We start from the raw sequence: 26,924 nt of genomic DNA, 5'->3' as shown, positions 1-26,924 counted from the left end.
TTTTTTTTTTTTTAATATTTATTTTTAGCTGGGTGGTGGTGGTGGTGCATGCCTTTAATTCCAGCATTTGGGAGGTAGAAGCAGGTAGATCTCTGAGGCCAGTCTGGTCTACAGAGTGAGTTCTAGGACAGCCAGGGCTACACAGAGAAACTATGTTTTGAAAAAACAAATAAAAACAACCAAACAAACAACAAAAAAGATTTATTTATGGGTGTTTTGTCTACATGCACACCTGTGCACCACTCACGTATTGTGCCTTCTGAAGCCAGAAAAGGGCATCAGATCTCTTGGAAATGGAGTTATGGATGGTTGTGAGCCTCCTAGAAGGTTCTGGGAACCAAATCTAGGTCAGCTGGAAGATCAAGCAGTGTGTGTTTTTAACCGCTGAGCAATCATTCAGCCTCTGAATATACTGAAATAGGGTCTCCCTAAATCGCCTAGGCAGGCGTTGACCCTTTCGGTGCTGTTAATCCTCCCAGTAGCTGGACTTACAGATCGGTGCCACCAAGCCTGCTATTTTTTTTAAAAATTGTTTTTGTTGTCCTTTTGGTAGGATTGTGTGTGTCTGTGTGTAAAACATGCTGTGGTGCATTGTGGAGATCAGAGAACAACTTTCAGGAATTAATGCTCTCCATCCACTGTCCTGGGGATCAAACAGGCTTGGTAGCAAACTACTTTACCTCCTGAGCCCATTTAACTCCGGCCTTCATATTATAGGCCTTCATAGGACTGCAGTGCCAAACTCGGGTTAAGACTTTATATTAAAAAGAAGCCTTGGGGCTGGAGAGATGCTTCAGTGGTTAAGAACATGTATTTGTCTTACAAATGGACCCAAGTTCAATTCCCAGCACTCACACTAGGCAGCTTACAACTGCTTGTAATTCCAGCTTCAAGGGGTGGCCCTAACCTCAGGTACATGTATGTGTAAATAAAAAAAAAAAAAAAGAAAGAAAGAAAGAAAGAAAAAAAAGCTTGGAGTTCAGTGGTTAATGGTGCTTAATGCTTTTGCAGAGGTTTGGTTCCCAGCCCCACATAGTGGCTCCCAAGCGCCTGTTCTAGGGGCTCCAATGTCCTCTTCGGGCCTCTGGAGGCTCATGCATTAATGTAGTACACAAACTCACAAGGATACATACAAATACACATATAACTAAAAGTTTTAAGTCGGTTTCAGAGGATTAAAGTGAGAAATGAGGGGCCAGGTGTAGCACATGTCTTTAATTCCAGAGCACAGGGGGCAGAAACAACATGGATTGAGTTAGAGGATAGCCTTGTCTAGATGGCAGAGTCCTGGTGGGTCAGGGTTACATAATACGACCTTGTCTTAAAACAAAAATGTGAGAATTGAGGTAATATACATAATGTTCAGGATAGTACATCATAGATTAACCAGTCAGTACTAGTATCTTTTAGTGAGGTCTGCTTTTCCTTTTTGGGTACAGGCAGCAGAGAGGTGCCTTCTAGTTTTCAATTTTAGTTAAACTTGTTCTTCTACAGCTTGGGATCATTTAGAAGTTTCTTCTTAAAAAAAAAATTGCTGAAATGGGGTTTAGTGGTTCATTGTTGAGACTACAAATCATGATGCCAATGTATGGATAGCAGGATGTGTCTGCTACTGATCCCTCCTACAGCCGTGGCCGGATCGGCACTAACCAACATGGAAGGTCACACGTGACTAAGTTTAACATAGTTATAATTAAGTTACTGAGTTGCACCACCTACCAACATTTCAAAGTACTCAATAGCTACATGTATCTAATGGTTATATTCCTGTGGATACAGCGCATTTCCATCAGAATGAACCATTCTCTGCTTTTCCCACAAACGTTGCCTCAGACCTAATTTGCCAGCTTCTTTCTACTTTTTCCTCTTAAGAAAAAAAACTTTTCAAAATTACACTGATTTATTATTGTTTGTGTGTGTGTGTGTGGGGGGCACAATGGGTGTGTGAAGGTCAGGGGACAACTTGTTCTCAGTTCTCTCCTTCACTAGGTGGGCCTCAGGGGTTGAACCAGGTCTTCTGTTTTCCCTTCAGGCCATCTCATCTTCAGGCCCTTAATTTTTTTTTTTTTAATCTACGGGGAAAACGTTGCCTTTGGTTTGAATTATGGGTTAATTTCTTAGGGTGATTCCTTGATTTCCTTTAGTTTAGCCTCAGTCTTTTCATCTGTAATATGGAGAAAATTCCCCAATGCTGGTGAGAAAAGCTAAGACGATATAAAGTATCAAGTAAACAGTTAATTTGTCTCAACCTGCTTACTCCATGTATAGTCTATGCAGAAAAAGTAATTCTATTTTCCCTATCATTCAGACTTGGGGTGCGAGCGCTTGCCAAGGTCTTATCCAGATTAACAAAATTCCAGCCAAATAGTAGGGTATTTAGCTTTTTTTTTTTTTTTTTTTTTTAGAAAGAGAGAGAGAGAGGCAGGTTCAGAAGATTTTCGGGAAAAATTAAATACGGGATGGGATACTCTAGATAGATGTTTTGGGGATCGTGAGAACACCGACAGTCCTTCGGCACGAAAGGGTCTTGGAGTTAGAAAACCTGAGACTCGTCCAGCTCTCTTCCGGCCCCCGAACGTGGCAAGAACCCACCCTTTGCAGCGCCAGGCGCCGTGCCTCACTTTCTCCATTTGCGGACTTCAGTTCCCAGGATGCAGAGCAGCGGCCAATCTCGAGGCTCTTTTTCCATTCCCCCCCACCCCATGGCAAAGATTGTCCCCAGCCAAAACAAGGAGTTTCAAGGGCCAATGACTTTAGGAAACAGAATTAAGAAGTGGCTAAACTCCCAATTTCACCACCCAGGAGGTAAAGGAGGCAGTTCCTGAGCCGCGGCGAAGAAGTGGGGGGCTTAATTCCCACGTGTCTGCCCGGCGGCCAGCCTGGCGCAGTAGGGGTTAACCTGCGGCGGAAGGATCCTGGAGCGTGTGCGTAGAACTGCAGAGTCACAGCCTTTCCTCCGAGAGGGTTGTACCCCTCCGCCGCCCCGCTCCAACACAAAATAGGGCCTCCTCTTCTCCTTTCTCCCCTTCTTGAGTGGGGTTCCCCGGCAAAAGGCACCCCCTGGACCTCGCTCCGGACGCTCCTCGAGTCTCTACGACCGCTGCCCAGATCTCTGGCGAGGAAACAGGCTCTTCGCAGGAACCACCCTACCGGCCGAGCAGGAGGCGGAGGGGGGGAGGCGGAGCGGCGCCGCGCTGCACTACTTTCCTCTCCGGTTGCAAATGGCTGCCTCGTTCCCCACTTTCCGCTCAGTTTCCTGACCCCCCGGCGCCGGGAGCCGGGGCTGGACCATGCACCTCTAGACCCCCCGCGATCGTAGCCTGCCGGGGGTCTAGGGGGTGCTGCGGACTACAGCCGGCCAGGCCGGGGGCGGGGCAGCTCCCGAGGCCAGAGGGGAAGGGAGGCGAGCGCTGGGCCTGGAGCGGCCGGAGGGGAGCGGGCAGAGGGCTCGCACCGCCCGCCCCTTCCTCTTCCTCGCCCACCAACCCTCCTCCCTTCCCCGGGGGGGAGCAGAAGGTGGGGGGCTCGAAGCCGCCGAGGGGGGACGCTCGGGGTCGAGGAGCCCGGCGCTGGGTGTGTGTCAGGTTCGGCCCCGCCGGCTCCGCGTCGCCGTAGCTCGCGCGGCCCCGGGGCGCCGGCCGGGCGGGGAGAGGGGCTCGGCGCGGCTGCGAGGGGCTCACGTTCCATCCGGGCCCGGCGCGCGGCGCGGCGCGGCGCGGCATTCCTTCCGGGCTGCTGGGGAGGCGCCTCGACGTTCCATCTGGAGAGCCTCGACGTTCCGCCCGAGCCCGGCGCGGGCGGCCGGGGCGCTGGCCGGGCCCTAGGACTGGGAGGCCGCCCGGCGACGCTGATGCGGAGCCTGCTCGCCCAAGATCAAAGCCACCGGTGCTCTCTTTGTGTCCGCTCGGGATTCGCCGCCCTGGGGCTGTCCATGGAAACCTAAACTGCTGGAACCCGAGGCAGAGAACCCCTCTTGGCTTCTTGCTTTTTTTTTTTTTCCCCCGGGGAAAGGGTGGCCACTCCGACCTGGATTTACCGTTCTTGGCCCCCTTAAGCCCCCCCGAGTGGGGGGCGGCTGTGATCGCTCTGGCGGTTGGAGGTCGGGGAGCGGCCCGGGCTCTGGCCATGTTCTCGGATGAGGATTTCTGGATCGCCCTGTGAAGAGGTGAGTGAAGTCCGCCCAGCCTGGGCCCAGAAAGGGTTGGACTGGGGGCACAGCCAGATGGACTATCTTGGCCGGTGCTGGCCTTTAGGTTGGAGAAGGGGGTGCCAGAGTTGGGAAGGGTTCCTTTGGCAGGGTCTGTCAAGGCAACCTGAGCCAGCCACCAAGGCAGAGCTGAGGCCTGGTTTCTTGGGGTGTGCCTCTTTAAAGATTTGGGGTTCAGGGAACTACAGGAGTTTGGGAACATGTCCAGGTAGCCTCTCTCTCTCTGCCTGTTTATTTTTGTGTTGAGGGAGTTCGACCAAACTAGGACCCAGACCCTGAGGCCAAAACCAATCCCAGGCTGCTGTCCCCCACCCCCAACCCCCAGGGTTCCTTGGGACAGATCAACCTGGGGTGGGGGTGCCACTGCCGGGTCGGACTTACTGCCAGATTGGACTTTAATATTGTTCCTACCTAGCCGGGCACCCACAACAGTCTGGGAAACTCAAGGATCCTTGGGTCCTTCACCAGGGGGAGGGTGGGTGGAAACTGGTGTGATGAAGAGGGGTGGCTGGGGCAAGAAGGTGGGGCTGGGGCAGCTCTGGCCTTGCTGGTTCAACTTTAAACTACCCCTGCCTGGCAAAGTGACCCCAGAAAGGCCTAGTGGTGTGTTAACCTGCTTTGCCTCCCCTCCTCTCGGGATAGACATAATCTCCAGGGGATTATAGAGGAGGCCGTTGAGATTTGTTCTCTACGAATGTGGGCTGCAAAAAAATGGCTTTTGTCTCCTGCTTTCTCCGGGCCTAGTGTAGAGAGTTAGCTGTCCATGAGCCCCTGACCGATCCCGAAGGCCCCTGCCAGACCTCTAAAATGCTTTTCTGGCTACTGAGTGGTAAATAGTTCTCTGATGCTCTCCCAGCCCCGCAGAATAAGGTGGCTTTACCTCTTTGGTGGAGAAATGACTTTATTTGTGCTCTTTTCTGCTGGAAGCCAGTGTTTCCACCCCTGGTAGGAGGTGCTGGGGAGAAGGGGTGTGTAAGGGTGCAGCATGAACCTCCCGCCTCAGCCTCTGGGCCCTGGGCTGGGACAGCCTCTCTCACACCTGTCATGCTGCCCAGCAGGGATTTGGCTCCCTCATTTCGCCCCCTCCAAAATACATTTGCTAGATCTCCTTGAGTCTTGTCTCAGAAAGGGGAAAGTAAGGTTTCGGAGAGGTGGCACAGGGGTGGTGGAGTGAGGTGAGCTGTCACCTGTGGTCTCTGTGCCTGTTGTCTACTCGCCAATGACTTTCTTAGGTGGCACTGTACCTTGTTAGCTCTCACTACCCCCTAGGCTGACCGGACCCAGGGACAATGTGTTACCATTTGGCTCCTTCCTAGAGGACTGCCCGAAAATGGGGGTGGAGAGAGGTGTGGTTTGATTCTCTAGCTGGGAACCAGGAAGTCCTGAGCCCCACTGAAGAGCTGTTCACTCAAGGGCCTGCTCCAGCCTTTCACCCCTCCAAGCCTCCATTTCCTCCCTTGCAGAGAAAATGGAGTGAAATCTATTGGTCTAGGGTGAACACAGGAAGGAGAGTAGCTGAGTAAATCTCTGCCTTCTTTCTTGTTGTTTGGGCCTTTTAGATGTAAGACTAAGTAAGAGGTGTCAGCTCCTAGAACAGAGGAAGCCTGGCCCAGGTACTAGCCTAGTTTCGATCCAGGGAAAACCCCCTTGGGATATATGTGTGTGCCTGTGTTTACTGACTGAATGATGGGACGTGGGGTGGGGGACCTTTGCCTTTATTTGTTTAAATGCCTCCAGGGACTTGATTGCTGTGCGCTTGGTATTTCGGTATAGATGTTGGTTGGACTTCAGGCTCGAGCAGTCAGGGTCTAAGGTTTCAGCTTCTTGGAGATGCTCCTGGATTCTTTATGGTACAGAAAAGGACAGTTTGCTCCTTGCTGTTGAGGCTTTCGCCCTCCCTAGCTCCATGAGTGGGACTCTTACTTTGGAGGACATTGCTGCTCTGTTCCTCAAGGCTAGATGAAGAAGGTAGTTTCTGTACCTTCTTGGGCAGCGCTAGCTTTACCAGCCTGAGAAAGCTGTGCTTGGGGGAGGGCAGAGGAATTTGTCCCTCTGGCCTTGTGTGAGGCGGTCCTCCTACCCACTGTATTATCACTGTTGCTTTCTATTTGTTGCTGTTTGTGGCGCCTTTGGCCTCAACTCTGAGAACAGAGTTGGTGGAGGATCTGTAAGGAAAATATGGTAAGATGGAAACATTTAGAAAATTTTGAAGTCCTCTTGGACCTTTGGTGTGACCACTGAGTAGGAAGAGGGGCCTGACTTGAGTCTTGACCTCCAGTTCCCTCTTACCACAGGTGACTTGTGAGGGCTTCTTGAAGTTCAGAATACTTTTCTGTAAGCTGGCCAGATAAGCATCCTGCTTTCTTTTAAATGGACTGCTGTGTGTAAGGTTTGGGAAAAGGTGGTTTGGGAATGGAGGCAATAGGTGTCAGATGAAGCCTTGAGTCCCTGACCTGGCGGGGCCCGAGTGGTAGGAGGAAAGTAAGGTAACATCCTTTACTTCGACATGGCTCGGGGTGTTGCCAGTGCTGGAAATGAAATTGTGAATGTAGGGAAGGAAATCTGATGCCATGCTAGCTGGGGAATTGATTTCTGATCGTGGGCACTCTGAGTGTTTCCCTTGTTGTTTGGCCCCCAAGTGATTGACCGGGATATTTGCTGTCCAGTGTTAGAGGACAGGATTATCTGTACCCAGGTTGGTGTGATCACTGGCTACACAAGAAGAGAGGGAATGATGGGAGATGAATTTCCCAGACCTTTAGTATTTGCAATTCTTTTTCTGGGTTCTCTACACCTCACCATCACCATCTGATTAAGAAAAGGGCCCACCCTTCTCACCAAGAGCTGCAGGCACTCATCCTTTTCACCCTTCTTATGTAGGGTTTCTTTCCTAGTTATAATCTGGTAATTCTTTTCTGTTTAAACAGTTTAACTATGTAGCTCTAACTGGCTTGGAGCTCTCTGTGTAGACCAGGCTGGCCTCCAACTTGGATTGATCCCTCTGTTTCTGTCTCCCAAGAAATGGCATTATTGAATGTGCCACCAGGCCTAGTATCTCTGTAATTCTTACTCTTGACTCCTCTTGGCTTTTGTGCAATACTTACTGTGCTGCCTTAGAGGTCAAGGAAAATTCACCAAATGTCCTGTGGGTCTTAAGCTTTTCAGGTGTAGATTTGTATATTTCATTGGGTTTTGATATATGCTGGACTCTATGAGAAGGGAGAGAGGGACCGTTAACTGCGAGTATTTGGAAACCCTGCTTGACTTAAGAGGAAGGAAACTATTCTGCTCTGTTATGTCCTGCCCCATTTAACCCTCCTCCAAGTAGCAATGTGCTTCCTGAGACTACAACTCCCAGCATGCTTAGCCCCAGGTCTGCTTACACATGCTCAGTAACTCTTAAGGCCCACTTCTGTTAACTACTAAGAGCATCTAAGGAAGAAGGGCAGTTGGCGTTGCCAAGGGCAACAACCTGAGGCCTTCATGCTAAGTGAGACCCAGAGCTCCTTTAGGGCTGGGGCCAGTGGTGGTCCTGAGTCTCATGACTGGCATCTGAGGGTTCTGTTTGTTGTGTTTGGGATGTCCTTGTTGAAAGCAGTGGAGATCCATTCACAGCTAGCCTTTAGTTTAGTGCTGTGTTGAATCTCTTGCAAGGCCCTAGGACTCTTCCTTTTGAGAGAGGGATTTTGGCATGACTGAGACTTCTGCGTCATGATTACCCAGTGATTACTTCCAGGACTGTAGGATAGTAGCTAACCTGAGACCTGAGAATAAAGGCCAGGGAATAGGGCCCAGGAGTTAAGATGAGACAGTGGATTCTACTAAATGTAACTGGATGTATTTTTAGTTATATGTGATTGCCGTAGGAACTGTTAAAGAGTAGGGTGGAAGTGGGAAAGTAGGAATCAGGATGAGAGGAGGTATGTGTTTGGGGAAGAGGTTGGTAGTGGAATACGATTTCGAATACTTTTACTTGTCATTACTATAGAAGTTTGCAAGACAAGGTTTGTCTCTGATGTCTAAAGTGTCTGATTACCATTAGTTGATTTCTTATAATGGGGAAAAGGCTCATTGGAGAAGTTTACTGCACATACGAATATCTTTTGGCACCAACAGGTCTCCCCGAGAGGGCCCTGCCCAGTCGGAGAGAGGGATGGACAGCCAGAAGCCGCCTGGTGAAGATAAAGATTCAGAACCGGCAGGTGAGTAAGGACAATTTCTGAGTTTGCCGACAGCTTTTGGCTCCTCATGGGTAACCCTTTATGTCTAGTTCTGGCACAAGTCCTGGCTAAGTCTGTAATAGACAGGAAATTGGAGAACTTTGTTGTTCTTTGAGACAAAAGTTTCAATGCCACTGTGAGCTATTGAGGGTTTAGATAATTTTCATGCATCTGATGAGTGAACTTGGGAGTCTTAAGTCAGGCTGATGTGTACTGTTCTGTTTATTCAGCTGATGGACCTGCAGCCTCTGAGGAGCCGGGTGCCACTGAGCCAGACCTTCCTAACCTTTGTGTTGGGGAGGTCTCTGTCCCCAGCTCTGGGAGTCCCAGGCTTCAAAAGCCTCCTCATGACTGCAGGTAACTTGTCTGTGGAAATGGGACTTTCTGGGCACATAAAGATTTGATTAGTGTGTCTAAGGCTCTACAGAAGAAGCTGTGGGGAGTGAAGTGAAGAGGATGCATGCACATGCCTCTCATGTGGTCATCAGGCCTGCATAGTGCTGATGTTTGTGTGTCCACAGTGGGGGTCCAGCACGGCGGTGTGCTCTCTGTAACTGCGGGGAGCCAAGCCTGCATGGGCAGAGGGAGCTACAGCGCTTTGAATTGCCATTTGACTGGCCCCGGTCTCCAGCGGTGTCCTCTGGGGGAAACCTGGGGCCCTGTGAAGCAGTGCTGCTCAGTGAGGACCTGTCACAAATTGGTTTCCCTGAGGGCCTTACTCCTGCCCACCTAGGAGAACCTGGAGGTAAGTGAGAGAGGTGGGCTTGGAAGCAAAGTAGAGGCTGGGAAGTCTTGAACTCCTGGTCACTGTGTTAATTTGTTCCTCTCTTTACCCCTTTCCACCTCTAAAGGGCACTGCTGGGCACATCACTGGTGTGCCGTGTGGTCAGCAGGTGTGTGGGGGCAGGAGGGCGCAGAACTATGTGGTGTGGACAAGGCCATCTTCTCAGGGATCTCCCAGGTAGGGCTGAGCTGACGGTTGCATAGGTGAGAGCAGGGTACAGTGGGCCACACTGAGGCCTATAGAGAGCTGACTGGCTCTGCGGCTTCTTCTCACCCTTGCAGCGCTGCTCCCACTGCACCAGGTTTGGTGCCTCCATTCCCTGCCGCTCACCTGGATGTCCACGGCTTTACCACTTTCCCTGTGCAGCTGCCAGTGGTTCCTTCTTATCCATGAAAACCCTGCGGCTGCTCTGCCCAGACCACAGAGAGGGGGCTGCACATTTAGGTGAGAAGTCCTGTTCTGTGGATACAGAGAAAATGAAGGGCCAAGTGTCCTCCATAAAGCATTCTTGAAATCTAAAATTACTTAGAGTCATTCTGTACCAAATGCATGGTAGTTATATTTCACAGTGTTCAGTGGTATGGGCACCCCAAAGCTGACCTGCACTGTCTTTTTCTTCCTATTGCAGAGGAGGCTCGCTGTGCAGTGTGTGAGGGGCCGGGGGAGCTCTGTGACCTCTTCTTCTGCACTAGCTGTGGGCATCACTATCATGGAGCCTGTCTGGACACTGCTCTGACTGCCCGCAAGCGTGCTGGCTGGCAGTGCCCTGAATGCAAAGAGTGCCAAGCCTGCAGGTAACTGTGAGGGCTGAAGTGTAGCCATATGCAAAGTATGAGCAGAAAATGGTACTAGGAAGGATCCCGTAATGTGTCCTGTGCCCCTCAGGAAACCTGGTAATGATTCTAAGATGCTGGTTTGTGAGACGTGTGACAAAGGATATCATACTTTCTGCTTGCAACCACCCATCGAGGAGCTGCCTGCTCACTCATGGAAATGTACGGTGAGTGTCTTCTGATGCCAACTCCTTCAGCATCTCCAGAGTTGCCTTGCATTTGCCAGTCGTGTGTACTCCTTTGTTTTCCACTGTGGTTTGACTAGTGCCTGTCTTGCCTGCTTGCTTCCCCTAGACATGCCGGGTATGTCGGGCCTGTGGGACAGGCTCAGCAGAATTGAATCCAAACTCTGAGTGGTTTGAGAACTATTCACTCTGTCACCGTTGTCATAAAACCCAGGGAAGTCAGCCTGTCATTTCTGTTGCTGAGCAGCGCCCACCTGTCTGTAGCAGGTAAGTGGTATAGACCGATTGGGATGGGGTATCAGAAGGGGTGAGACTGGCAGGGGCCATGTTAAAAGTGGGCAGTCAGTAGTGCAATCCATAGTATTTATGCCTTGCCCCAGTATGCTCTCTAGGAGTTGTTAGCTGGTGAGACCCACAGTGCCTGCTCCCCTGTACCCTCTGCAGATTTTCACCCCCAGAGCCTGGTGATATCCCCACTGATGAGCCCGATGCTCTATACGTTGCATGCCAAGGGCAGCCAAAGGGTGGGCACGTGACCTCTATGCAACCCAAGGAACCGGGGCCCCTGCAATGTGAAGCCAAACCACTAGGTGAGTAGGGTTTAAAGGTCCCTGAAATTACTCTTTTGTTGTGTGGCAGAGGCAGAGTTTGCTTTCTCCAGACCCTGCACTCTTTGTGGAGTTAGGATCTGAGCTAGGTGGGAATAGACTGTGTTATGTCTACAGGGAGAGCAGGGACCCAGCTTGAAGCCCAGTTGGAGGCTCCCCTAAATGAGGAGATGCCACTGCTGCCTCCGCCAGAGGAGTCACCCCTGTCCCCACCACCTGAGGAATCCCCTACATCTCCACCACCTGAGGCCTCACGCCTGTCCCCACCACCTGAGGAATCACCTGAATCCATGCTACCTGAGACATCACACCTGTCCCCACCGACTGAGGAGTCTCCTTTGTCTCCCCCACCTGAATCATCACCTTTTTCTCCACTGGAGGAGTCAGCCTGCTCTCCAGCATTAGAGACGCCCCTGTCCCCACCTCCTGAAGCCTCACTCCTGTCTCCACCATTTGAGGAATCTCCTCTGTCCCCTCCACCTGAGGAATTGCCCACTTCCCCACCACCTGAAGCATCTCGCCTATCTCCACCGCCTGAAGAGTCACCCATGTCCCCTCCACCTGAAGAGTCACCCATGTCCCCTCCACCCGAGGCATCTCGTCTGTTCCCACCATTTGAAGAGTCTCCTCTGTCTCCTCCACCTGAAGAGTCTCCTCTGTCCCCACCTCCGGAGGCATCACGCCTGTCCCCACCCCCTGAGGACTCACCCATGTCTCCCCCACCTGAAGACTCACCTATGTCCCCCCCACCTGAAGTGTCACGCTTCTCCCCTCTGCCTGTCCTGTCACACTTATCTCCCCTGCCTGAGGTCTCACGGCTGTCCCCACCACCTGAGGAATCTCCCCTCTCCCCACCACCTGAGGACTCTCCCACATCACCTCCACCTGAGGCTTCACGACTCTCCCCTCCCCCTGAAGACTCTCCAGCTTCACCGCCACCAGAGGACTCTCTTATGTCCCTGCCGCTGGAAGAGTCACCCTTGTCACCACTGCCTGAGGAACCGAGACTTTGCCCTCAGCCCGAGGAACCATACCTGTCTCCTCAGCCTGAGGAGCCCCGACTCTGTCCCCAGCCTGAGGAACTGCCTCTGTCTCCACGGTCTGAGGAGCCATGCCTGTCCCCTGTGCTTGCAGAGCCGTGTCTATCTTCTCAGCCTGAGGAACTACTCTTGTCCCCTGTGCCTCAGGAACAGCATCTGTCCCCTCAGCCTGAGGAACCACACCTGTCCCCTCAGCCTAAGGAACCGCATCTGTCTCCCCAATCTGAGGAGCCTTGCTTGTCCCCTATGCCTGAGGAGCCATGCCTGTCCCCCAAGCCTGAGGAACTATACCGATCTCCTCGGCCTGAAGAACCTCCTGAGGAATCAAGCCAGTGCCCTGCACCTAAGGAGTTGTCCTTGTTTCCCCCAACTGGGGAGCCACCTTTATCCCCCATGCTTGGAGAGCAAGCCGTGTCTGAGCCTGGGGAACCACCTCTATCCCCACTTCCTGAGGAGCTGCCCTTGTCCCTTTCTGGGGAGCCAGCCTTGTCACCTGGGCTGATGCCACCAGGTAAGGATATGCTAGTGTTCCCCTCCTCTGGGGCAGTCTTAACACTATACAGCACATCTAATCTAAGTCTCTTTTTCTTCTCCCTCAGATCCTCTTCCTCCTCCACTCTCACCCATTATCCCAGCTGCAGCGCCTCCCGCCTTGTCTCCTTTGGGGGAGTTAGAGTACCCCTTTGGTGCCAAAGGGGACAGTGACCCTGAGTCACCGTTGGCTGCCCCGATCCTAGAGACACCTATCAGCCCTCCACCAGAAGCTAACTGCACTGACCCTGAGCCTGTACCCCCAATGATCCTTCCTCCATCTCCAGGCTCCCCCATGGGACCTGCTTCTCCTCTCCTCATGGAGCCCCTTCCTCCACCTTGCTCTCCTCTCCTTCAGCATTCCTTGCCTCCTCCAAGCTCTCCTTCCCAGTGTTCACCTCCCGCTCTGCCGCTGTCTATTCCCTCCCCACTGAGTCCTGTGCAGAAGGCAGTGGATGTCTCAGATGAAGCTGAGCTGCATGAAATGGAGACTGAGAAAGGTCCAGAACCTGAGTGCCCAGCCTTGGAACCCAGTGCCACCAGTCCTCTGCCATCCCCTATGGAGGACCTTTCTTGCCCTGCCCCCAGCCCTGCCCCTGCCCTGGATGACTTCTCTGGCTTGGGAGAAGACACAGCCCCTCTAGATGGGACTTCAGAGTCACAGGCTGAACAGACCCCTGGCAATCTGCCTAGTGAACTTAAAGGTTCTCCTGTGCTCCTGGATCCTGAGGAGCTGACCCCTGTGACCCCTATGGAGGTCTATGGCCCAGATTGCAAACAGGCAGGGCAGGGCTCACCCTGTGAAGAGCAGGAGGAGCCTGGTGCACCAGTGGCCCCCATGCCACCCACTCTCATCAAATCAGACATTGTTAATGAGATCTCTAATCTGAGCCAGGGCGATGCTAGTGCCAGTTTTCCTGGTTCAGAGCCCCTCCTGGGTTCTCCAGATCCTGAGGGGGGCGGCTCCTTGTCCATGGAGCTGGGAGTGTCTACAGATGTCAGCCCAGCCCGGGATGAGGGCTCCTTGCGCCTCTGTACCGACTCACTGCCAGAGACTGATGACTCACTGTTGTGTGACACTGGGACAACTATCAGTGGAGGCAAAGCGGAGGGGGACAAAGGACGGCGGCGCAGCTCCCCAGCCCGTTCCCGAATCAAACAGGTAAGAGGCTTCTCAGCCACCGGATGTCAGTTCCAGCCCTGAGCTCCGAGCTGCCTTTGCACCTGGCTGCACAGTCTAGGCTCATAAAGAGATCCTTTGGTCCAGCTTTGCCTAGCCTACTACTGAGCGTAGAGGAGTAGATGGTTTACTCAGGTTCATGGTCACTCAGAACAACAACTGGGAACAAAACCTTGGTCCTCTCAAGTCGTTTTTGTTGTTCTTTCTGTCCTTCTCTCCCATTCACCACTCTTGGAAGAAGATATCGGCCCACTCACTACTTGTTGCTGTTTGGAAACTGGCTTTTTCCCGTCCTCTGAGTGGGAACTTAGGTCTTTACCCCCCTTAAGCCTGTTAGACTGTTGGTCATCTTTCTTCCCTCCAAGGCTGCAATGGAGCCTTGTAACAGTCCTCTTCTCTGTCGCAGGGTCTGAGCAGTACTATAATGGTCCTCTTCTCTGTCGTAGGGTCGGAGCAGTAGTTTCCCAGGAAGACGCCGGCCTCGTGGAGGTTCGCACGGAGGACGAGGGAGAGGGCGGGCCCGATTGAAGTCCACCACATCTTCTGTTGAGACCCTGGTAGTAAGGACGGGCTTTGCCACCCTGCCCCACACCCTGCAAAGCATGCTTCCCCTGCTCCTGGAGAGATAAGCACTGTTAAAATCCTGTCAGTCCGCCTGGCGATGGTGGCTCACGCCTTTAATCCCAGCACTCGGGAGACAGAGGCAGGTGGATCTCTGTGAGTTCGAGACTAGCCTGGTCTACAGAGCTAGTTCCAGGACAGGCTCCAAAGCCACAGAGAAACCCTATCTCAAAAAACAAGGGGCTGGAGAGATGGCTCAGTGGTTAAGAGCATTGCCTGCCCTTCCATGGGTCCTGAGTTCAATTCCCAGTAACCACATGGTGGCTCACAACCATCTGTAGTGAGGTCTGTTGCCCTCTTCTGGCCTGCAGAGATACACACAGACAGAATATTGTATACATAATAAATAAATAAATATAAAAAAAAAAATCCTGTCAGTCCTTTGCCTACTAGCCTAGGGTTTGATTAGGGTTTTTAAAACCTCTGCCCTTGGGTTCCCTAGCTGGGGAATTGGGAGTTTTCTGCCTCTTAGGCCTTCATTTTAGCCAGGAATTCACAGCTCTTTCCTGAATGTTGGAGAGAGGACAGCTTAACTAGGGCAGGCTTCTCTTCTTCACTTTCTGCAACTTTTTCCTTGTTAAGGTGGCTGATATTGATAGTTCTCCGAGCAAGGAGGAAGAGGAGGAAGATGATGATACCATGCAAAACACCGTGGTTCTCTTCTCTAACACAGACAAATTTGTTCTAATGCAGGTACCGTACTGAACTGGGATGGCCCAGCTTTAGTGGTCAGAGTAGGCATGCAGAGGTCTATGTGTATGTATGCGTGTGTGTACATGTGTGCGAACCTACTTTGCTGAGATGGTGGATGGGAAAAGCAGGGACCTACTTTGTTTCTTGGGATACTGAGCTAAGAGGAAGAGGCTGGGAGTGTGAATTGTGGAAGCCTGTATGTGTTGCCATCTACATAACCTTGAAGCCGCTGTGTTCTTTGTCACTTACGACTCTGCCCAGACAAGTCTTCACCCTGGCTTGTCTTCCTGTGGCTTCTTACATTTGCCGATTTCTGGGTACTTGACCAGACCAAGAGGGCATTCTAAGGAGGTGCAGCTTTTGTGAGATGGGTGGGAGATACAAGGGACCCTTGGTGACCTAGTAAGTGTCTTAATACTATGACATGGGCTTCTGATTGCCTCCTAGTCTTTGTCTGGGACTCACTTGCAGGGCTAGGTAGATGGCTTAGGAGCAGTGTTTGCTCTGTAAGCAAGAGGACCTGAGTTCAAATACCCAATACCTATTTTAAAAGCTGGATATGGCCATACATGCCTGCACTTCAGATCCCAGGAACTAGTTGGCCAACCACCTTAGGTGAAACTGTGAGCTTCAGGTTCACTGAGAGACCTTATTTCAAAAAATAGGCTGGAAAGTAGTAGAAGAGATCTTTGATTTCTTCCACATTGCTCTCCCACCCCCCTTCCCCCAGACACACATTCAGAGGCAGAGGCATGCTCAGATGTTCGGTTTTCTGTTTCCACAGGACATGTGTGTGGTGTGTGGCAGCTTTGGCCGAGGGGCCGAGGGCCACCTCTTGGCCTGTTCCCAGTGTTCTCAGTGCTATCATCCTTACTGTGTCAACAGCAAGGTGAGTTCAGGGCTCAAGATGTGTGGGCTACAGAGTCAGTCTGCTACCACCCTGGTCCCCAGTTCTTGCCACACTGTGCTTATTAGTTTATTACATTTATCTGGTGTGTGGTGGGGGAAGGGGACCATGCATGTGTCAGAGTGTAATTGTTGAGGTCAGAGGACCACTTGTGGGATCATTTCTTTCCTTCCACCATGTGGATCTCAGGGATCAAACTCAGGTCACCAGACTTGCTGAGCCATCTCATCAGCCTGACACACGAAATCTTGAAGTGTCTGTGGCTGTTGGAAGTCATTGATTAGTTCTCAGTGCTGGGAATTCATGGCAGACTTTGTAGTTTCTTTCTATTTATTTATTTATTTATTTGCTGGAGCTTTGGAGTCTGTCCTGGAACTCGCTCTGTAAAGCCGTCTGGCCTAGAACTCACAGATCTGCCTGCCTCTGTCCCCCGAGTGCTGGGATTAAAGGCTGTGCCACCACCGCCCAGCGACTTTGTAGTTTCTTTGCATAGACAAAACTTGCTGGTGTAATTCAGTCCACTGTATAAGTGCTGACAATTTTTCTAGTAGAAAACATGGTGTATGGCTAGGAGTGGTGGCGTATACCTTTAATCCCAGCCACAGGCAGGCAGGTCTTTTGTGAGTTTGAAGTCAGCCTGGTCTATATAGTGAGCTCCAGGATAGCCAGAGCTACATAGTTGAGACCCTGTTTCAGCAAAACAAAACCAGGGTATAGTCTGGAATTAGATCATTCTCTCAAAACTGTAACTGTACATCCACAAACAGATAGCAATGTCTTTAACCTAAGGCATAATCAGTCCTTTGGGATTTTCCCAAAACTATTTATTAATTAATCCACTGTTACATATATTAACTTATATTAGTAACAGGTTCTAAAAGGTGAATAAAAGTTGGGGCTGCTTAGTGAAGGGTGTGTCATTCATTCACAGAGTAGAGCTGTGGCTAGTGAGAGTGTTCTGTGTTCAGCAGAGTCTCCAGGAGCCTCTGGAGATTTACTTTGCAGGGGAGCAAAGAGTGATTTGTACAAATCTCTCTGCTCAGAGGTCTGGCCTTCAGCCATATAAGCCCTGTGAGTCTCCCCTCCCCGCACCTGAGGCATCTCTTTCTCTGTACCAGATCACCAAGGTGATGCTGCTCAAGGGTTGGCGTTGTGTGGAGTGTATCGTGTGTGAGGTATGCGGCCAGGCCTCCGACCCTTCACGCCTGCTGCTCTGCGATGATTGTGACATTAGCTACCATACGTACTGCCTGGACCCTCCACTGCTCACTGTGCCCAAGGGTGGCTGGAAGTGCAAATGGTAAGGAGCCTGGGAGTCTTTCAAGGGTCTGACAGGAGATGGTGAATGGGCCTGAGATACAGTTCGAATAGATCCAGTGTTGAATGCATGATGACTTGTGTTTAGGAGACCAGCCTGCTGATTCGGTTCTCAGTTGAGGTGCCTCCGGGAACCTAGATTAGGCGCTGAAGGTCTTTCTGCGTCTCCTAGGTGTGTGTCTTGTATGGAGTGTGGGGCTGCCTCCCCTGGCTTCCACTGTGAATGGCAGAATAGTTACACACATTGCGGGCCCTGTGCCAGCCTGGTGACCTGTCCTATCTGTCATGCTCCCTATGTGGAGGAAGACCTGCTAATCCAGTGCCGCCACTGTGAACGGTGAGAGCATTCCTTTCTCCTCATGTCTGTTCCATGTGCTGCTCTTAGCTGGCTTTGCCTGTGCTCATCCCTATCTCCCTATGCCTAGGTGGATGCATGCTGGCTGTGAGAGCCTCTTCACAGAGGATGAAGTGGAGCAGGCTGCCGATGAAGGCTTTGACTGTGTTTCCTGTCAGCCCTATGTGGTGAAGCCTGTGGGTGAGTGTCACCTTGGAAGAGCAAAGAGGACACGGGTGTGTCTTAATTTGGGACAGTGTCCTAAGCTGCCTATGGTTTGTCCTTCTTCCCTTAGCACCTGTTGCCCCCCCAGAATTGGTACCTGTGAAGGTAAAAGAGCCAGGTAAGTCACAGAGATTCTGAATACCCAAACCAGCTAAAACCATAGACCATCTCCTCTGCTCCATCCTCAGGGTAAATGGCCTACCTAAGGTTACTTACCAAGTTAGTGGCAAAGTTATGGTTAGAACTAAAGCTTTCATATCTCCAGATGTGTTCCTTTTACCAGGCAAGTCAGCTTCTCTACTATGAGAATTTCATTCAAGAGAGCACACCTTTCTTCTTACAGAAGGGGTTAATAGGTTCTGGACATAGCTAGGTTTCTGCAGTAGCAGACTCATCTCAGGACCCCTCAGTCACTGGTAGAGCCTCTGGTGGCTATTATCGCTAGCCCTTGGAGTGTGACAGGACTTGGCTGTCACTGCTTATGTTTCAGCTGGGAACAGGGGTTGAAATTTGGAGTTTTGGTTTCCCTGGGCTTCCGTCCAGGGGTCATATGTTCTTCCCTGTTGTCCAGAACCCCAGTTCTTTCGCTTCGAGGGTGTGTGGCTGACAGAAACTGGCATGGCGGTGCTGCGTAACCTGACCATGTCACCACTGCACAAGCGGCGCCAGCGGCGAGGACGGCTAGGCCTCCCAGGCGAGGCAGGGCTGGAGGGTTCTGAGCCCTCAGATGCCCTTGGCCCTGATGACAAGAAGGATGGGGACCTGGACACTGACGAGCTGCTCAAGGGTGAAGGTTGTGCTGGGGAATCTCAGAGAAAGGCAGATAGTGGGAGAAGCACAGCCTGCTGGAGTTGGGATGTTGGGTAGGGCTACATAGCCACTACTGGTCATCCTCCAGCACTGTTGGTCTTGCTCAGGTGGCACTGTGGCAGGTTTCTGGGTTCCCTCCTGCAGGATGCTAAGGATAAAAGGGCCCATCCCTCTGACCTGCCTCTGTGTCTTATGTTACATGCAGGTGGTGTGGAGCACATGGAGTGTGAAATTAAACTAGAAGGCCCTGCCAGCCCTGATGCAGAGCCTGGGAAAGAAGAGACAGAGGAAAGCAAAAAACGCAAGCGCAAACCCTATCGTCCGGGTATGGCCCTGGAGTGAGGTTGTGGGGCAGTAAAAACCACTCACCAGGTCTCTCGTGGCTTCTCGTTCCTAATTCTGCTTTCTTGCAGGCATTGGTGGTTTCATGGTACGACAGCGAAAGTCTCATCCACGTGTGAAAAGGGGGCCTGCTGCACAGGCGGAGGTGTTGAGTGGGGATGGGCAGCCCGACGAGGGTGAGACGGGTGAGGGCACCAGTGGGGCCTGGGAAGAAGGTGGGGATCACAGCACATGGGCAGTGCCAGTGAGTCCAGGGTGTGAATTCACTTCAAGGGCAAGGTGGGTGGAGGGTTTAATTGGGTGAGGAAGGAGTAGTTAGGGGGAGTCTCCCCACAGAGTTGACCCTGTCATGCTTGGTGTCTCCAGAAAGCCTGAGCCCTTCTCCTTTGTCCATAGTGATGCCTGCTGATCTGCCTGCGGAGGGCTCTGTGGAACCAAGCCTTGCTGAGGGGGATGAGAAGAAGAAGCAGCAGCGAAGGGGTCGCAAAAAGAGCAAGCTGGAAGACATGTTCCCTGCTTATTTGCAGGTAGGTTTCAGACTCCCTAGGGTGAAGGGAGGGTCTGCACCCACAGGGCATCAAGAAATCATTTCTCTTGACTCCTCCTGCAGGAAGCCTTCTTTGGGAAGGAACTTCTGGACCTGAGTCGGAAGGCCCTTTTTGCAGTTGGAGTGGGCCGGCCAAGTGGACCGGGAACTCAAAAGCCCCGGGGGGATGGAGGTTCAGAGAAGAAGGAGATTTCTGCCTTGCACAAAGGTCAGTTGATGGAAATGACGTGTTCTGGTGTGTCTACCCTACCTTTCTGCTTTGTAGTTGGCAAAGGTGTGTAGGGGGAGGGCTGGTCAACTAAGGGTGGGCGTCACTTGTTCCTCCCCTCTGATGGGAGTGGCACTGTTGTTCCTAGGAGATGATGGTCCAGATGTGGCAGATGAAGAGTCCCATGGGCCTGAGGGCGTGGCTGATATACCAGGTGAGGGCTGCTGGGGGAGTTGGGTGCTGTCTTGGTTTTGCTTGGTTGGGTCTGCCCGGAACACTGCCAGAGCTGGTGCCTGGGTGCTGTTCCATGTGTCCTGGGGTTCATACTGGCTGTGTAGTACCTCTATACCTCTGTAACTGGTGGTTTTCTTCTGAAGTTACAGGACTTGAAGATGGGGGTGTCAAGGCATCGCCAGTGCCCAGTGACCCTGAGAAGCCAGAGACCCCAGCTGAAGGAATGCTTAGCTCTGACTTAGACAGGATTCCCACAGAAGGTGAGGCTTGGATGAGGTCTTCTGTAGAAGGGTCCTCCATGGGAAAAGAAGGTCTTGTCTGTGATCCTCGTTGGCCCATGACCATGTATAGACCTCATACTCAGCAGTGTACTTTGTCATTCTCCACAGAACTGCCCAAGATGGAGTCCAAGGACCTGCAGCAGCTCTTTAAGGATGTCCTGGGTTCAGAAAGAGAACAGCCTTTGGGTTGTGGAACTCCTGGCCTAGAAGGCAGCCGTACACCACTGCAGAGACCCTTTCTCCAAGGTGCTTATGACAGGGGGCTGATTCCAAGTCTGCCGAAGCTAGCCTTGTTCTCGGAGTAGATTCACTGCTCCTTTTTCTCTGATCCCATTGCTCTTGTAGGTGGACTCCCTTTGGGCAGCCTCTCTTCCAGTAGCCCAATGGATTCCTACCCAGGCCTCTGCCAGTCTCCCTTCTTGGATTCTAGGTTGGTATCTATTCTTAATTGTCATGGTGGTTCCTGTTGTCCCTTCCCTCTGCGTAGTCCCTGCTCTGCCTCCTTTTGACTCTGAGCCACTAAGAGATTACTCTCTTGCTCTTCGTACACCGCACCCTTATTAGTGATCTTCCTCGAGTGGGCTCTGGGCAGTTTGTCTGGGGTGGGTCTTGAAATCCTTACCCTCTGTGACTCTCTGCCCCTGCGCCCCAGGGAGCGCGGGGGCTTCTTTAGCCCAGAACCCGGTGAGCCAGACAGCCCTTGGACAGGCTCAGGGGGCACCACGCCCTCCACTCCTACTACCCCTACCACAGAGGGTGAAGGCGACGGGCTGTCCTATAACCAGCGGAGTCTACAGCGTTGGGAAAAAGATGAGGAACTGGGCCAGCTCTCCACTATTTCACCTGTACTCTATGCCAACATTAACTTTCCTAATCTCAAGCAAGATTACCCAGGTACCCCTGGGCAAGGGCAAGGGAAACAACCTGTCAGGTGGAGGGGGTCACCTGCCAAGCCTCCTTTGACTTAATCTTTCTGCTCTCCAGACTGGTCCAGCCGATGTAAACAAATCATGAAACTCTGGAGGAAGGTTCCGGCCGCTGACAAAGCCCCCTACCTGGTAAGGCAGAGCATGGACCAGCGTGAGACCTGAAGCAGAAGCATCTTTAGGGGTTCATCTTAGTTCCTTCCTCTTCTTCTGTCCCTCTTACCCTGTCTCCTGCCACCCCTAAAGTAGCTGGGATAGGAAGGACTGATTTCTGGGGGAGGCAATGTGGCAAGGTTGGGGTTGGGCTTGAGGCTAATTGTGAAGCCCTGTGTTGTATCCTTGTTCCTTAGCAAAAGGCCAAAGATAACCGGGCTGCTCACCGCATCAACAAGGTGCAAAAGGTAAGTGGGTGGCTTTTCTAGGACTTGGGGCCATGGTTCATTTCTGCAGCAGTCTGACTGTTCGACTTGGTCCATCTCTGTAGCAGGCTGAGAGCCAGATCAACAAGCAGGCCAAGGTGGGCGACATAGCCCGTAAGACTGATCGCCCGGCCCTCCATCTCCGCATTCCCTCCCAGCCAGGGGCACTGGGCAGTCCGCCCCCTGCTGCGGCCCCCACCATTTTCATTGGCAGTCCCACCACCCCTGCTGGCTTGTCTACCTCTGCGGACGGGTTCCTGAAGCCACCAGCGGGCACAGTGCCCGGCCCTGACTCACCTGGTGAGCTCTTCCTCAAGCTCCCGCCCCAGGTGCCCGCCCAAGTGCCTTCGCAGGACCCCTTTGGACTGGCCCCTGCCTACCCCCCAGAGCCCCGCTTCTCTGCGGCACCACCCACCTATCCTCCTTACCCAAGCCCGTCTGGAGCCCCTGCCCAGCCTCCAATACTGGGTACCACAACTCGACCTGGGACTGGCCAGCCAGGGGAGTTCCACACTACCCCACCGGGTACCCCCAGACACCAGCCTTCCACGCCTGACCCCTTTCTCAAACCCCGCTGCCCGTCATTGGACAACCTGGCTGTGCCTGAGAGCCCAGGGGTAGCAGGAGGCAAGGCTTCCGAGCCTCTACTCTCACCCCCACCTTTTGGGGAGTCCCGGAAAACCCTAGAGGTGAAGAAGGAAGAGCTTGGGGCATCCTCTCCTGGCTATGGACCCCCAAACCTGGGCTGTATTGACTCACCCTCCTCAGGCGCCCACCTGGGTGGCCTGGAGTTAAAGGCACCTGATGTCTTCAAAGCCCCCCTAACCCCTCGGGCATCTCAGGTAGAGCCCCAGAGCCCAGGCCTGGGCTTAAGGGCCCAGGAGCCACCCCCTGCCCAGGCTTTGGCCCCTTCTTCTCCCAGCCACCCAGAAGTCTTTCGTTCTGCCTCCTACCCTGACCCGTATGCCCAGCCCCCATTGACTCCTCGGCCCCAACCCCCACCTCCTGAGAGCTGCTGTGCCCTGCCTCCTCGATCACTGCCCTCTGACCCTTTCTCCAGAGTGCCCGCTAGTCCTCAATCTCAGTCCAGTTCCCAGTCCCCATTGACTCCACGTCCTCTGTCTGCTGAGGCTTTCTGTCCATCCCCTGTTACCCCTCGCTTCCAGTCCCCTGACCCTTATTCTCGTCCACCCTCACGCCCTCAGTCCCGTGACCCTTTTGCCCCATTGCATAAGCCACCCCGACCCCAGCCCCCTGAAGTTGCCTTTAAGGCTGGGCCCCTAGCCCACACTCCGCTGGGAGCTGGGGGTTTCCCAGCAGCCCTGCCATCTGGTCCAGCAGGTGAGCTCCATGCCAAGGTCCCAAGTGGGCAACCCCCCAATTTTGCCCGTTCTCCTGGGACAGGCGCGTTTGTGAGCACCCCATCTCCCATGCGGTTCACTTTCCCGCAGGGGGTAGGTGAGCCTTCCCTAAAGCCCCCTGTCCCTCAGCCTGGTCTCCCTCCACCCCATGGGATCAACAGCCATTTTGGGCCTGGCCCCACCTTGGGCAAGCCTCAAAGCACAAACTACCCAGTAGCCACGGGGAGCTTTCACCCATCAGGCAGCCCCCTGGGACCCAACAGTGGGCCCACAGGGGAGGGCTATGGGCTGTCCCCACTACGCCCCGCATCGGTTCTGCCACCTCCCACACCCGATGGATCCCTCCCCTACTTGTCCCATGGAGCCTCACAAAGGACAGGCATCACTTCTCCAGTGGAAAAGCGAGAAGATGCAGGAGCTACGATGAGTAGTAGCTCTTTGGTAACACCTGAACTCTCAAGTGCCCAGGATGCAGGCATGTCTAGTCTCAGCCAGACGGAACTGGAGAAGCAACGACAGGTGAGTGAGTGGATGTCCTATAATGGGTCCCACCATATTTCTATTCTTTCCACCAGCCCTATGATAAGAATGAAAGAGGCTTATTTTTCTGTTTTCTGGACAGCGCCAGAGACTACGGGAACTGCTGATTCGGCAGCAGATCCAGCGTAACACCCTGCGGCAGGAGAAGGAAACAGCTGCAGCAGCTGCAGGTGCAGTGGGGCCTCCAGGCAGTTGGGGCACTGAACCCAGTAGCCCTGCCTTTGAACAGCTGAGTCGAGGCCAGACCCCTTTCACTGGGTCCCAGGTAGGTAGATTGACAGTGGATGGTGGGTCTAGCATACTGAAGGTGGCTATACCCTCATCTGCTTTTGTCATCTAGGATAAGAACAGTATTGTGGGGTTACCTTCAAGCAAGCTAGGTGGTCCCATCCTAGGACCAGGAGCCTTCTCCAGTGATGACCGACTCTCCCGGCCACTTCCACCAGCCACACCTTCCTCTATGGATATGAACAGCAGGTGAAGTTCAGGAGAGAGAGAGAATAGGACAGATTTTTACCACCGCTGTGTTCTCCCTCTGATCTTCCCTTGTCATTAATCCTCCTCTGTTGTTCCTTTTTCTTTCTTACTCTTTCCCTCACTGTCTCTTCTTTTGTCTTCCGTCACTATCTTTTATTTTATTTTATTTTATTTTTTTGGTTTTTCGAGACAGGGTTTCGCTGTGGCTTTGGAGCCTGTCCTGGTTTCCGTCACTATCTTAAGCCTCTGTTCTGGCGCTCCGTGCTGATTGCTTCTCACTGACTACTGAATATTTTTCTAGGCAACTTGTTGGAGGCTCCCAGGCCTTCTATCAGCGTACACCCTATCCTGGGTCCCTGCCCTTGCAGCAGCAGCAGCAGCAGCAGCAGTTGTGGCAGCAACAGCAGCAGCAGCAGCAGCAGCAGGCAACAGCAGCGACCTCCATGCGACTTGCTATGTCTGCCCGATTTCCATCCACTCCTGGACCTGAACTTGGCCGCCAAGCACTAGGTTCTCCCTTGACAGGAATCCCCACCCGCCTTCCAGGCCCAGCTGAGCCAGTGCCTGGTCCAGCTGGTCCTGCTCAGTTCATTGAGTTGCGACACAATGTACAGAAAGGACTTGGACCTGGAGGATCTCCGTTTCCTGGTCAGGGTCCCCCTCAAAGGCCCCGTTTTTACCCGGTAAATGAGGAACCCCATCGACTGGCTCCTGAAGGTCTTCGGGGCATGGCTGTTTCAGGCCTTCCCCCACAAAAACCCTCAGCCCCACCAGCCCCTGATCTGAACAACAGCCTCCATCAGACACCCCATGCCAAGGGTCCTGCCCTACCAACTGGCTTGGAGCTGGTCAGCCGCCCACCATCAAGCACTGAACTTGTTCGCCCTCCTCTAGCCTTGGAAGCTGGGAAGTTGCCTTGTGAGGATCCTGAGCTAGACGATGACTTTGATGCTCACAAGGCCCTAGAGGATGATGAAGAGCTTGCTCACCTGGGTCTGGGTGTAGATGTGGCCAAGGGTGATGATGAGCTGGGCACCCTGGAAAACCTGGAGACTAATGATCCCCACCTAGATGACCTCCTCAATGGAGATGAATTTGACCTGTTAGCATATACTGACCCTGAGCTAGATACTGGGGACAAGAAGGACATCTTCAATGAGCACCTAAGGCTGGTGGAGTCAGCAAATGAGAAGGCTGAGCGAGAAGCCCTGCTGCGGGGGGTGGAGCCAGTATCCTTGGGCCCTGAGGAACGACCTCCGCCTGCCACAGATAATTCTGAGCCTCGCCTAACGTCTGTGCTCCCTGAAGTGAAGCCCAAAGTGGAGGAGGGAGGGCGCCATCCTTCTCCTTGCCAGTTCAACATTAACACCCCCAAGGTGGAGCCAGCAGCTCCTGTCACTCCCCTCAGCCTGGGACTGAAGCCAGGTCAGACTGTGATGGGCAGCCGGGATGCTCGAGTAGGTACAGTACCATTCCCCAGCAGTGGGCACACAGCTGAGAAGGGCCCATTTGGGACCACAGGAGGAACACCAGCTCACTTGCTGAACCCTAACTCTCTGAGTGGCCCAGGTGGATCCTCCCTTCTGGAAAAATTTGAGCTAGAGAGTGGGGCTCTAACCTTGCCCAGTGGACATGCAGCATCTGGGGATGAGCTGGACAAAATGGATAGTTCACTGGTTGCCAGCGAGTTGCCTCTTCTCATCGAGGACCTATTAGAGCATGAAAAGAAGGAACTGCAGAAGAAGCAGCAGCAGCAGCAACAGCAGCAACAGCCGCCACCACATTCCCTCCATCCCACGCCAGGCCCTGCACAGACCCTGTCTTTGCCACATGAGGCTGGGCCCCCACAGCAGCTTGCGCTGGGTCTTGGAAGTACTCGACAGCCAGGTTTGGGCCAGGCACTGATGCCCGCCCAGTCACCAGCTCATGCCCTTCAGCAGCGCCTGGCCCCATCTGTGGCTATGGTGTCTAACCAAGGGCATATGCTAAGTGGACAGCAAGCAGGGCAAACAGGCTTGGTGCCCCAACAGAGCTCACAGCCAGTGTTAGCACAGAAAACCATGAATGCCATGCCAGCTTCCATGTGCATGAAGCCCCAGCAGCTGGCATTGCAGCAACAGCAGCTGGCTAACAGCTTTTTCCCAGATACAGGTAACTTTGATGCTGGTGTTGTTAAGTGTGGTCATGGTTATCACTGAGTGGGTACTAAGTCTAGTACCCTGAGATACATCTTAGTTAAGGGAAGTAGAATACCACCAGGTCTTCAGCTAAACTGCGACATTCTGTAGGCAGAAGCAGTGGGCCTTTGGATAGGAGAGATGAATGAATGACTGAATGAATGAAGCCTGATGAGTAAAGGCTCCATGTCTGTGATGAAGGCTAAGTTTGTCTGTCCTCAGAGAAAAGACTATAAGGATAAGCAAACCAGATAAATGGAAGATTAAATGAAGCTATAGGGCAGAAAAACCTAAGGAGAGCAATGAATGATGGCAGAGGGGAGTGGGCACCGCTGTTATTTTGGAGAGGGACAAAGTGAGACCATATTGAGCAGCACCCCACACTGATTTCATTTATTGAATAGTTACTGTATTGAACTGTACTGTTTGCCATTGGTTGTTTGATTTCACCATAGCAGATTCATCAGATGGGTACTGTAGTTGGCTTTGATTACAAAAGATGAAACAGGCAAAAGTAATGTATCTAAGATTATACAACTAGCAGAGCTAGGTCTGTACTTACTCCTCACAAAGGTGAGTTTTCTGAGCAGATGGTGCACTCTGCAGTACTCACGAGGCAGAGGCAGGAGGATCTCTGAGAATTCAAGGCCCATTTGCTCCGCATAACTGAGTTCCTGATGACCAGGATGATTACTTAGAGCCTCCCTTAAACAAACGGACAGACGGACGGACAGATAGATAGACAGACAGATGGAAAGAAAGAAACAAATGAATAAAAGAACCCCAGAACAAATTGTAGGATTTTAGGAAAGATTGAGCTTTTGGGGTTTTTTTTTTGGTGTGTGATTATTTCTTTATGGTTTATGTATTTATTTTTGAGTGGGAGGCTGAGAGTAGGGTGGGAAGTGAGCTATAGT

At 52.5% G+C, this 26,924-nt stretch overlaps 2 protein-coding genes across 14 annotated transcripts in view; one reads left to right on the top strand and one right to left on the bottom strand.

Moving 5' to 3' along the window:
* Positions 1–1,202: 1,202 nt before the first annotated feature.
* On the bottom strand, positions 1,203–6,715 carry LOC126493777 (basic proline-rich protein-like). Its single transcript, XM_050130888.1, has 3 exons — positions 6,708–6,715; positions 4,037–4,247; positions 1,203–3,947 (listed from the first exon to the last, which is right to left on the bottom strand). Exons 1-3 carry the CDS (start codon positions 6,713–6,715, stop codon positions 3,249–3,251), a joined length of 918 nt encoding a protein of 305 aa, XP_049986845.1. The 3' UTR covers positions 1,203–3,248.
* Kmt2d (lysine methyltransferase 2D) overlaps positions 3,248–26,924 on the top strand; it is a 40,171-nt gene continuing 16,494 nt past the window's right edge. For 3 of the 13 annotated variants that reach the window (XM_050130860.1, XM_050130856.1, XM_050130847.1), the window contains exons 1-35: positions 3,248–4,165; positions 8,324–8,409; positions 8,658–8,784; positions 8,949–9,172; positions 9,279–9,388; positions 9,493–9,655; positions 9,840–10,005; positions 10,097–10,211; positions 10,339–10,496; positions 10,674–10,819; positions 10,955–12,388; positions 12,477–13,570; positions 14,035–14,148; positions 14,792–14,902; positions 15,687–15,791; positions 16,928–17,109; positions 17,299–17,463; positions 17,552–17,661; positions 17,756–17,803; positions 18,257–18,478; positions 18,701–18,820; positions 18,909–19,022; positions 19,234–19,364; positions 19,448–19,592; positions 19,741–19,806; positions 19,970–20,086; positions 20,216–20,353; positions 20,453–20,537; positions 20,760–21,001; positions 21,092–21,165; positions 21,384–21,434; positions 21,518–23,332; positions 23,436–23,618; positions 23,694–23,830; positions 24,132–25,981. In XM_050130860.1, coding sequence (XP_049986817.1) covers positions 8,361–8,409; positions 8,658–8,784; positions 8,949–9,172; positions 9,279–9,388; positions 9,493–9,655; positions 9,840–10,005; positions 10,097–10,211; positions 10,339–10,496; positions 10,674–10,819; positions 10,955–12,388; positions 12,477–13,570; positions 14,035–14,148; positions 14,792–14,902; positions 15,687–15,791; positions 16,928–17,109; positions 17,299–17,463; positions 17,552–17,661; positions 17,756–17,803; positions 18,257–18,478; positions 18,701–18,820; positions 18,909–19,022; positions 19,234–19,364; positions 19,448–19,592; positions 19,741–19,806; positions 19,970–20,086; positions 20,216–20,353; positions 20,453–20,537; positions 20,760–21,001; positions 21,092–21,165; positions 21,384–21,434; positions 21,518–23,332; positions 23,436–23,618; positions 23,694–23,830; positions 24,132–25,981 — 10,111 coding nt within the window. In that variant the 5' untranslated portion in view covers positions 3,248–4,165; positions 8,324–8,360. The remainder of the gene's footprint in view (positions 4,166–8,323; positions 8,410–8,657; positions 8,785–8,948; positions 9,173–9,278; positions 9,389–9,492; positions 9,656–9,839; positions 10,006–10,096; positions 10,212–10,338; positions 10,497–10,673; positions 10,820–10,954; positions 12,389–12,476; positions 13,571–14,034; positions 14,149–14,791; positions 14,903–15,686; positions 15,792–16,927; positions 17,110–17,298; positions 17,464–17,551; positions 17,662–17,755; positions 17,804–18,256; positions 18,479–18,700; positions 18,821–18,908; positions 19,023–19,233; positions 19,365–19,447; positions 19,593–19,740; positions 19,807–19,969; positions 20,087–20,215; positions 20,354–20,452; positions 20,538–20,759; positions 21,002–21,091; positions 21,166–21,383; positions 21,435–21,517; positions 23,333–23,435; positions 23,619–23,693; positions 23,831–24,131; positions 25,982–26,924) is intronic. The other 10 variants (XM_050130857.1, XM_050130850.1, XM_050130859.1 and 7 more) reach the window with 9 other exon arrangements.

This window comes from Alexandromys fortis, unplaced genomic scaffold (genome assembly GCF_014885135.2).
Source record: "Alexandromys fortis isolate MF-2015 unplaced genomic scaffold, M_Fortis_MF-2015_v1.1 scaffold_363, whole genome shotgun sequence".
NCBI classification, from domain to species: Eukaryota; Metazoa; Chordata; class Mammalia; order Rodentia; family Cricetidae; genus Alexandromys; species Alexandromys fortis.
Note: the sequence above shows the minus strand (reverse complement) of the source record. Positions and strands in the feature narration are given on the sequence as shown.

Excerpts from the sequence above, each read along its gene's own strand:
- LOC126493777 (XM_050130888.1), bottom strand. Across the intron at positions 3,948-4,036 it reads GCTTAAGGGGGCCAAGAACG|CAGTTTAGGTTTCCATGGAC; the intron begins GTAAATCCAGGT and ends CTCGGGTTCCAG.